The following is a 10,230-nucleotide window of genomic DNA, read 5'->3' on the forward strand; positions in this document are numbered from 1 at the left end:
TCACTCAAATGAAAGACCAGTTTTGTATTGAATGACGAATTTTTTGTACAATCATGACAGAAAACAAAATTTCCTGCTCCTTATTTTTTCTGGAGCATCATCTCTTCTTATCACCAAAGAAGTGCACAGGCAAAGAATTTCAGCTGTTGCAGATGCTCTTCTCCGTGGTCTTTAATAGATTACAACAAACAAGTTTGGCCACACTCTTTCTTCTGGCGCTTTGAAGTGTCATTCACATATCGGTGATCCAACAATTTATGACTGCGCTGTCACAACTTACTAGGTATAAATTTGTTTGAGAGGTGTTCAACCTTTCCACTTTGATCTTTCAACAAGTTGTGTCTATCAGCAATGAATTTAGCAAATCGAGAACCCTTCACATCCTTCTCATTGTCTCCTATTTGAAGTTTTGGAAGACCAGGCAAAGACGGATCTGGTTTAGGTGATAATGGTGGCATCAATGCCCATATGGCGGAAAGATGCTCATTTGGTCTATCAAGATCGTCAAGGAGTGACAAGTCCTGCATGTCTGTTATAGAGGTACAGACAAGCAAAATCATCAAACTTCTCCAAAATAAGCAGCTCATAAGTGATATGCTTCTCCGCATACTTGGTAAGTTTCCCTTTTGTACGGTACAAAGAAATCTCTGTCCTCCTAAAAATTTATCGACCAGAAAGACTGCAATCAATGAGAATCTAGTATCTCAAATGCTAATTACCTTGGGAAAACTTGAAGACAGGCTCTAGAGGCGCACAAGGAATGCTGAAGTTCAAATGTGGAATTACAGCTCCTCCACCATGTCTGGCATTACTGAGCAAAAAATGAATCAAATTAGACATGAAATTCCATCTGCACTGTTGAATTTACATATTAGAACCGAAAATGATAATTGTGTTCCCAGGTAGGGTTTCCACACCAACTCATGCTGGCATAACACACTAGCAGTTCAATGCACACTCCATTCGGTTAACTAAGTGCCACACAAAGACAAGTTTTACTATTCAAGGACTCGGAAATCAGCTTAGAATATTGACCCTTCCAGTAAGAAGTAACTAGAGCAGTCTGGCAGAGTACACCATGAATGGTACATTTGACAAAACAGTGAGAGTCAGATGAGCGAAGATATATCACCTTTTGCGATATCATGGTGAACAATTTGTTGGTCTGAAACACAGAAGTATATAACGGCTCATAAAAGTTATTTACTAGAAGGAGCTAGTTACATTCAAGAGCTACTCTCATGCAAATAAGTATTGCACATTGAAGTTTCAAATTTTGATCATGTCAACCAGATCATTAGCAGAACTCCAATCTCCAATCTTGTTGGTAGTAAATATCTGCTGCTGCCAGTGAACCCAAATTGCAATTGGTATTGCTACATACAAACCTAACAATCTCAAAGCTTCAACTTACACCCTATATGATAGCTCAGGCATCAACCATGCTTTCACTAGAGGAAGGCCAGCGCAGCTAGGTCCCCGCAAAGAAGTGGCAATGGCATCAGGAGGGGAAAATCCAGAAAACTAGCCTTGGAAATTATAAATTCATGAAGTTGTTGCCATCAAAGTTGAAGCTACAAGTCTTACAGTTGCAAGTGAAAGCATTTTCGAAATTTTGGAAATGACCAAGCAGCAGAACCATATCGTGCTCATGACTAAAACATTGCTTATTATCAGAAGTTAATCACCTGGTAACAAGGCCAATCATATGACCATCAGAATCCACAATAGCACCCCCACTGCCCCCAGGGTGTACAGCTGCTGTGGTCTGGAGCATTGCTGGAAATTGACCATCCATATTTGTATCTAGACTGGATTGATGATGCAACTCATTCTTTGCCTCAACAACTTTTGATATGACACCAAGGCAAGCAGATGGAAGGAATTCTGAAGAAAATTCAGACAAAAATAGCAAAATAATTGTTGCCTGGTTTTGGATCTAACCATACAGTCAACTTTTAGCAATGTTCACTCAATATGAGACCAGACAACCACATTGTCGAACAAAAGAATGTCAAAGTATTCACAGAAACCAATGGTCGCCCTGTAAAGAAGTCTACCAGTCTCCCACAATTATGCTGCCAATGTACTGATTATTTGCCATACATAACCAGGATATACTAATAGAAAAAACATAAAATTAAAATAATTGTCAAGACTAAAAGAAAATTCCATCCTTAAACTAAAGCCTTTCTGAGGGGCCTTAAGCACTCAACAAACACTATCCAGAAAAAATTTCGGAGCCCCAACTCTGTCATGCATACTAGAGGAATAGTTCCTTAAATGTAGGCATCCATGAACTAGAAAATGTATGACTTCAACTGCAATTTTAAATCTTAAATTGTCAAGAGGGTTCCTTCTATAAAATCCGAGAAAACTTATATATTTCATGAGACATCTCTACCAAGAGAAGATAAAAAGGAAATGGCACGGCACTGACCAATAGTTTCAACCTCAAGCATAAACCACCCAACAAGCATTTGATGGTCCGTTATAAAGGTTGTTTAGAACAAGAATAATTATGTCTGATGAACAAGAAAGGAAAGGAGAATGTAAAAACCATGAAACTAAATAGAAACTTACCACATCGAGGTCCAAATAGTCCATGGCCAATAACATATGCTTTTGATCCAGGTAAGGGGCATTTAAATTCCACACTAATCGGGTGAAGTTGATTGGGAACAAACTCAAGCTGAAGCAGTGCAACATCGAGGGGTCCTTTAGAAACGTAAACTACCCTAGCATCAACCCATAACCAAGGATCCCTGTGATCCAAGCGAATACGTATGCTTTTTCTGCTTATGCTTTTCGTGACTTTGAATATAGATCTGCCCTGTTCATCACCCCGAGAAGAATCTTCATTTTTCATCCCTCCAGATAGAAAATCCTTATTCCGCCAATGGTTATTGAATTTCACGTCTCCAAACAAAGATTCCTCACAGGGGAAGGACACTAACTTAGATTTTTCTGTATTAATCTCACGACTTGAAGCTGCTTTCCCAAACCTCCATGGTTCCAACAGATGAGCATTTGTGAGAACCAGACCTTGTTTGTTGAGCAAAACACCAGAAGCCCAAGCTCCATCATCAATGGTTATAAGGCAAACAGAAGAAATTGCCCTCTCAACAGGAGATGGTGAAATGGAACCAGAAAGGAGAGACTCATGACTGTGCTTCAGTGATCTATCTATGGCAAAGCCTTCAGTTGACATCTTTCCTACATCATTCAAGTTTCCATGGTTATAAGAGATCTCTTTCCACGTAAGTTGAGGCTCCTCCTGCAGCAAGTCACTGCAAGCAGATGCAATGGCTTCCCAAGGAATCACCAGCTGTCATCCAAAGTTATTGACTTTGTATAACAATTGACATTAAGAACTCTAAAACATGCAAGCTCACTAAAAAACAGTTGAATCTTAATTCGTTTCCAAGTTTAACAAAACACCTACACCCCAAGTGGTTTCAATATCCACTCGAGTTATGAGCAAACAAAGACTAATTTAAATTACTTGAGAATCTTTACACGATGATGTACAGGAAAAATAATTATAGATGAAAGGCGCCCTCAATTAAAATCCAATATGTTGATTGTTGAGGAACAAAATAAAAATGCTGTATTTTCTAATACCATGACAGTCATTTAAATATGTAAAATACACCACCCATCTAAGTGGGAAATCTCTAGCACAACAAAGAGTACAAAATCAGGTACTTGCATGAGTACAAAGTTCACAAGGGCTAGACATGTAGAAACCATGACCATGACCAAGTTCAACAATATCAGCTAATAAATCAAGAACAGTTTCACCCAACATCAATTCGCATATGATAATACTATGAAAAAGGATAAACATAAGGAAGCAGTCCAAGTTACCTGAATTTCTGCACCACTAGTCCTTTGCCGTAAGGGTCTAGTCAAAATACCAATAACTTGGCCATGTTCTCCGAAAACCGCGCTGCCCTCCATGCCTAAATACATACAATTGAAGATCACAACAGAATATACTAATCAGAAGAACCAGACAAGCTTTTGATATTTTCTCGCACCAGGAAGACAGCGAATATCAGCCATTAACAGTGATCTGTCAGAGGAAGAAGGTGGATGGCTGTTTGCAATAGATCCCACTGATATACTGGTTCAATAGTCAAAAGACTCAACATGAACATTGACAAAGATAATTGCAACAAACACAAAGTACAGAAATTACAGTATATATCACATTATTTGTGAAATCAGAGCCATAACAGTGGATTAAGCACCAAGGGAAGAACTTAAGAAACCTTTTTTTTTCTGGTAGAAGAAATAAAATGCAGTGATCACATGATACTTAAGTCACATTGCAGACAAAAAACAACTTGCTAGACAATAAAAAGTGTGAGATATCCAGAAATCAAGATAACCATACCTGTTGAAGAAATGCACAGGAGACAGGATGCCAAAAGGAGAACCCATTGCCAGAAGAATATCTCCTTTCTGACTTCGAGGAGATGTGTTCAACTCTGGCAGAACCTAAAAGCAGTTAAAAACAATTATACTTACTGCTATTAAACCTCACAACCTTTTTTAATGGCATATGCAATTAAAGGGGATTAAAATTTATTCTTGTACTTGTCAATCGTGTTTTCCATAGTTTAGTTATAGTTAATGAATGTATCCATCTTAATGAATGTATCCATCTTAAGTACATTTTTCCATTCAGCTCATCGTAACAGTGGTCTCTACTACCTTGGAAATAAACTAAATCTTGCCGTGATAACTGAGAATCTGATAACAAAAGCAAAAAACAGGAAAATTCAATCTTTCTATTACATGAGAAATACACAGAAAAAGAGGAAAATCCATTATGACCTTACAAAACTTTTTGGAAACACGAAGAAGTGCCATCCTTGTAGTCATTGCAGCCAAAATACTTGGATTGCTTGATTCTGACCCCCTCATTTGCCCTTGCATCTGGAAAGGAGATTGCTCAACCTGAAATCATCAATTGAGAGTTCCTGTTACACAGTACATAACCTCTCATGTCAAACTTTGTGATGTCTCAGAAGAACACCTTTTATGGACCATTACAAATTGAAGTACGTATGTAAAATGTTTGAGCAATTCAAACCACACTAGTTGCAGCAAATCATTTATCATCAATATAAGATTAAATTTAAACAGTTCAATTTTTTTTTTTTGGGTAAATAACAGTTCAAATTTTTACTAAGCATTTACTAAATTGCAAATGATTACTAGGCTATCATATTACATATAACATCAACTTGGACTATTGTCTACTGACATGTATCATGGGCATATTTTATCTGATATAGAACAGTTACTCTGGAATTATGTACTCTACAAAATACCTTGTTTCAATTGGAAGTGAAAATTTTCACAAAGTAGGAAAAAATTTAACACAAGATTCAGTCTTAAGTTGCCAGATGAATCAATGGGTCTCACAGGGTACAATATTACTGAACTAGCTACATTTAAGACACTAGTAGTCCAGCACCAATGCACCTGGTCACACTTTACTTGGGAAGCAGAAAATAAGCAATTAAATAGTATAGACAACTTTCCAAGAAGGTGCATATAACAAGCCAGTGACCTGCATATCCAACAGTCCTTGTATTTTGCTTTCTTTTTCTGTAATCAATAGTCTGTGTCTCAAATGGACTTTCTATCTTCTATCAACTAATATACTTCTGAATCAAGACAAGGTCCAAATGCTGAATAAGTTCAGAGAACTCTGAACAGGAGCCTTGGACGCTTGAAAGGTCAAAAAATATATCATGATGCTAGTTAATGGAAATTGATCCATATTAGCACCTCTCAAAACTACAATGAAGTAGATGAATAAAATTTTAAAAAAATTAAATTTAGGCTTCCATTGACAGTTTGGGAGGCTTATTCAAAAACATGATTACAGAAAGGTAACAATCACATGCTATCATCACTCATTCATTCCTTCAAGGAGACGTACAAATCATTGAAGAAGCGACTGATTTGCCAAAATTTTGCTTTATCATAGTTCATACATAATAGAATTCCATATAGATAATTTAGGAGGATTGAGTAACTCTGCTCCAAGATAAGTAAAAATCAGCTAAAACCAGTGATTAGCTTGCACTTTCACTGAGTAGCAGAAGGAAAGGTTAAATTCAGTGGAAGTTCTAAAGAGATCCCACAAGTTGCCATGAGGCATTTGATTCATATCAATGACATATTCACGTGAAAAAGGCTTAAGTGGAAACCCCTGTTGAAAGGAATTGACATGTTGCTAAAAGTTTGCTTTTAGGCTAGAAGTCTGATTCATGCAATGAACTCCTTGGTCAAGATATGCAAGGGGAAACAGCTGTTTCCAAGGAATAGGATTTGTTGCTGTGACACTTAAAGATTTTGTTTAGGAAGTTGAAGCTGCTAATTTTGGCATATAATCTTCCACGATAGGAAATTATCTTAGTTTGATTAGACAAAATGTGATGCAACATCAGATAAGAGAGCATAACAGCATAGAGATTTACTACAAGGAATGTGGTACTTCAGATTCATCATCAACCATTACAAAAGGAAACAGTATGTGTGTTAGTGTGTTAACCATTTGCCATGACTAGAAATAACCTCCTATGTATAAATCTGCATAAAGTTTACCTCAGATTATATTCTGAATTCAACATTAACTGATAATTTGATGTTCTGTATAAAAGGAGGAGGGAACCAAATATGTCAACCATGAAGAGCAATTTACCTCTGACTGAGCATCACCCATAACAGATTGGGGAACGCTGGCATAGGAAGCCAATGACCAACCAATTTCCCAACCATGCTCCAAAGAACCAGAAGCAGTTTCAATGAGAGATTGTACAGCACTGGATGATACAGGAATGTTAACCTTAACATCACATGAGGAGTGTCAAGAGCCTTTCTAGATAAACCCAAATCAAGAATACAATGCATCATTGGAAGAGAATAAAGTTTGATAATAACCAAGCATATTAGTTCATCTAAAGACCCACAACCAGCTAAAACACAGTATCCTATTGAGAGATTATCATCTTCGGCCAAATGCCATTGACTAGGCGTTGCAAAGAGTCTGAAAAGCAACTTGCAATGCTACAGTGATCTTGATACATAAAAGACAAGATGACATGTAGAAGAATGGCAAAACAATTTGTTCAAAAGTTCTATAGCTTGTACTCCACAAACACTTTACAAAAAGCTTACCATCGTTAGAAGTTCCGCTGGAATCCATTGAGAAGTCTTCCCCTTTGTGATTTCAACATCTATTTCCCTTTTCCCCTGTACATCAGCACATTACCTATGAACATAAGCAAAGAAATCTCGTGACAGCAAAAAGCTCAACAGATTAAAATCCTTTGATAGACTTGTACCTCAACCAATATTTCAATTTGAACACCAAATAGCAACTGGGGTTTATCCTGCTTGACATTGGAAGCAACTTCAGTACAAAAACAATATATATATATATATATTTATACATATATCAGCTGCAATTCTTTGATTCAATGCATTAACGTGTTTAAGAAGCTCCACCAACCTTATAGATGTCTGTCTTGTGTTGCTTACTGACAAAAGGCTCAATGACTGATGCAACAGTCAAAACCAACACAGAATTCCGTACAGACTCTGCATCCCAGTTCTCATTACCGATTTCCTTGGTTCTTGAGGGATAATAAGAAAATCCAGGTAAAAGCATCCCTGACGCCGACAATGTTGTGTTGCCAGAACTACAGCAAAAAAATTATGCAAAAATGGGCCAAAAACATAGAAAAGATCAGTCTTTTATGATATCAAATATAGTTTCTGCACAGTACATACATAACAACATTGTATAATCAAAGTACCCCATGTAACACTTACTTATAGTGGTGGAAAGCATGTTTCCGCATTTTTAGGCCCTTTGGGTCCTGAAATCAAGTGTCTCAGAATGAAAACTTAAACCCAGTTAATCTAACACTATAAAATTAGCATAGCTTCAACAAAATCGAATAGCCAACTACCAGTACTGTGGTGTGATTCTTTAAATAACCATAACACCAAAAAAATAGTAGCCAACACATAAATACGAAATTATTCTCAACGCAAAGAAAAATATGGAATATAAAGTAGTTTGACGTATGAGTTTCTGCAAAGAGGGACTCACGGGGCCTTGAATTCTGACCATGACGGCGAAATTGCGGGCAAAATCGACAATTTCAGGGAAGCCCATGTTTCAGAGCTTACGTGACAGCTCAGTTCCAAAGAATCTGACGATGATGATGATGAAGCTATGGAGCATACAATTTTTACACCGAGTATAAACTGAGAGAAAAGAACAAGCAATTTGTAAATCAACTTCCAAACAGTAGTAAAAGATAATAATGGTTCATCCTTGTTCATTGGTTCTTTGAAGCATACTTGTCTGGTATCTTATCTGGGGCTGGTCTTGACTCCTGATTTCTGAATCAGCATCAACTGCAAGGAATGTGGACTTGTGGGGTAATAGTTCTTGGATTAAGGTTTGCTACTTACGAGGCGGGATAGACAGTTAATTAACGGCTACCGGAAATAGAAAGAGAACCAAACCGGAAGACTTGTTTTTGGGCTTTCTTAACCTTCAATCAATCCAGCTGAATCGAGCTCCCGAAAAAGCTCACAACTTGGTCCATATTTATCGACCTTTCGAGATTCAAGCACAAAAATTTCTCTGTGGGTCGGATGTCAAGCTCATACAGTGCTAGACCCAGACAAATGGATCAATACTTCTTTATCTATTCAATCATCACTGCTTTTTATGCTTTATGCTTTATTTTCATTCGATTTTAAATTAAATGTATTTATGGAAAAAAAAAACTCTACTGTTAGCCTAAATTTATTATATATTTTCATGTTGTTGTGTGCCTGCATTGTTATTTAAGCATTATATTTGTTCTGGTATTATATAAAATAAATTTTTTTACACTATTAGTGTATATACTAATAGGTCGAGATGTATAATGCGATATCTTAATTTGAATTTGAATAGCTAATTTTATATACGTGACTTGACATTCATCTAAATCTGCTAGTATATATATAATAAATGCATAAAAATTTACCCTAATATATATGTATATATATATATATATTCTTTATCACAATTGTAACTAGCTAACCTAGACTTACACTCCGAGGAAAGGAGAAGGATCCGATGAGATCTCAAGAGAACCAAGAGGGGAAGAAATCACCTCCAATCCAACTAGCGCATTAGTACAGTGATCTAGCACCCAAGAAAGGCTGTAAATCCCACCTAGTGGCCACTGGCTAAAGCACCGTGATTATTGTGTTAATGTATATGTTGCATCTTATATTTGTGAAAGGTCCAAATGCAATGTTACCATACAATATTAGAGTTAAGGATATTAGCACAGTAGTAGCATTTCTCCCAATTTAACACTAAAATCTTTCATTTACTATGAAGCTACTCGAATTACCTCTCTTATCTCTCCATTGTTGTTTTTTTTTTTAACTTTTATCCCCTCTTCTGATATATCTCCAACCACAATTAATTTTACCATCCTCATATGCGAAATTCGAAAGGTAAAGATGACTTTCACGAAATGAAAAGAAAATTCGAGTCAAACTTAATTGGAAGTAATATGTCAAGTACCAAAACAGAATAGATATTCGGCAATTGGCCAGTTTTTTCATAATTGAACAATTTTAAGTATTTGTAATTAGAGGTGTCGATCACAATCCAATTATGTTGATCCGTTCAAACCCTCTCATTAATTTTAAATGAGTCTAATTAGGTACCCAAAAAAACCAATTTAATTGGTGAGTAGTTGGTTGACTCAATTAACCCATTTATATCCATTTAAAAATAATTATGCATGTAAACTCAACTTTAATAAGTGTTAAACAAATAAATTTGAATATCTTACTAATCTAATAATAATAAAATACCAATATTTCTCGTCAAATAACATGCAAAAAAATAAATAAAATTTTAAATGACTCATAAACGGGTAATTAGATATGCCCATATCCATTTATTAAATGGGTATAAATGGGCATTACCCAAATCCGTTCGAATCATCTATTTTGACACCTCTGTTTGTAATCACACATTTTCTACTTTGATATTCAATGTATGTCCTTTTACTTCTACTAGCTATTTCCTTGATTTCGTTTCAGTGGTATCATTTAACCTGTTTGACATACCGACCACGAGATTTATTTGTATTCCCTAACAATATCTAGCAATAAAGC

The 10,230-nt window shown here is 36.2% G+C and overlaps 1 protein-coding gene across 3 annotated transcripts; it reads right to left on the minus strand.

Moving 5' to 3' along the window:
* On the minus strand, window positions 1–8,757 carry LOC113726043 (glyoxysomal processing protease, glyoxysomal). 3 transcript variants are annotated; one of them, XM_027249514.2, is made up of 16 exons: window positions 8,566–8,757; window positions 8,398–8,454; window positions 8,144–8,301; window positions 7,861–7,907; window positions 7,538–7,727; window positions 7,371–7,418; window positions 7,204–7,278; window positions 6,728–6,871; window positions 4,846–4,968; window positions 4,403–4,506; window positions 4,044–4,129; window positions 3,871–3,965; window positions 2,584–3,328; window positions 1,689–1,887; window positions 720–811; window positions 1–529 (listed from the first exon to the last, which is right to left on the minus strand). In XM_027249514.2, the coding sequence occupies exons 3-16, from the start codon at window positions 8,207–8,209 to the stop codon at window positions 270–272; spliced, it is 2,274 nt and encodes a 757-aa protein (XP_027105315.2). In that variant the 5' UTR covers window positions 8,210–8,301; window positions 8,398–8,454; window positions 8,566–8,757; the 3' UTR covers window positions 1–269. The 3 variants fall into 3 exon arrangements, with proteins under 3 accessions (XP_027105315.2, XP_027105314.2, XP_027105316.2); XM_027249513.2 differs by having other exon boundaries at window positions 8,543–8,757; XM_027249515.2 differs by having other exon boundaries at window positions 8,398–8,757.
* Window positions 8,758–10,230: the final 1,473 nt, after the last annotated feature.

Source organism: Coffea arabica, chromosome 2e, assembly GCF_036785885.1.
Source record: "Coffea arabica cultivar ET-39 chromosome 2e, Coffea Arabica ET-39 HiFi, whole genome shotgun sequence".
Classification (NCBI taxonomy): domain Eukaryota; kingdom Viridiplantae; phylum Streptophyta; class Magnoliopsida; order Gentianales; family Rubiaceae; genus Coffea; species Coffea arabica.

Excerpts from the sequence above, each read along its gene's own strand:
- LOC113726043 (XM_027249514.2), bottom strand. The coding sequence starts at position 8,209 with ATGGGCTTCCCTGAAATTGTCGATTTTGCCCGCAATTTCGCCGTCATG. Across the intron at positions 7,279-7,370 it reads AAATTGAAATATTGGTTGAG|GGGAAAAGGGAAATAGATGT; the intron begins GTACAAGTCTAT and ends GCTGATGTACAG. Across the intron at positions 812-1,688 it reads ATGATTGGCCTTGTTACCAG|TAATGCCAGACATGGTGGAG; the intron begins GTGATTAACTTC and ends TTTTTTGCTCAG.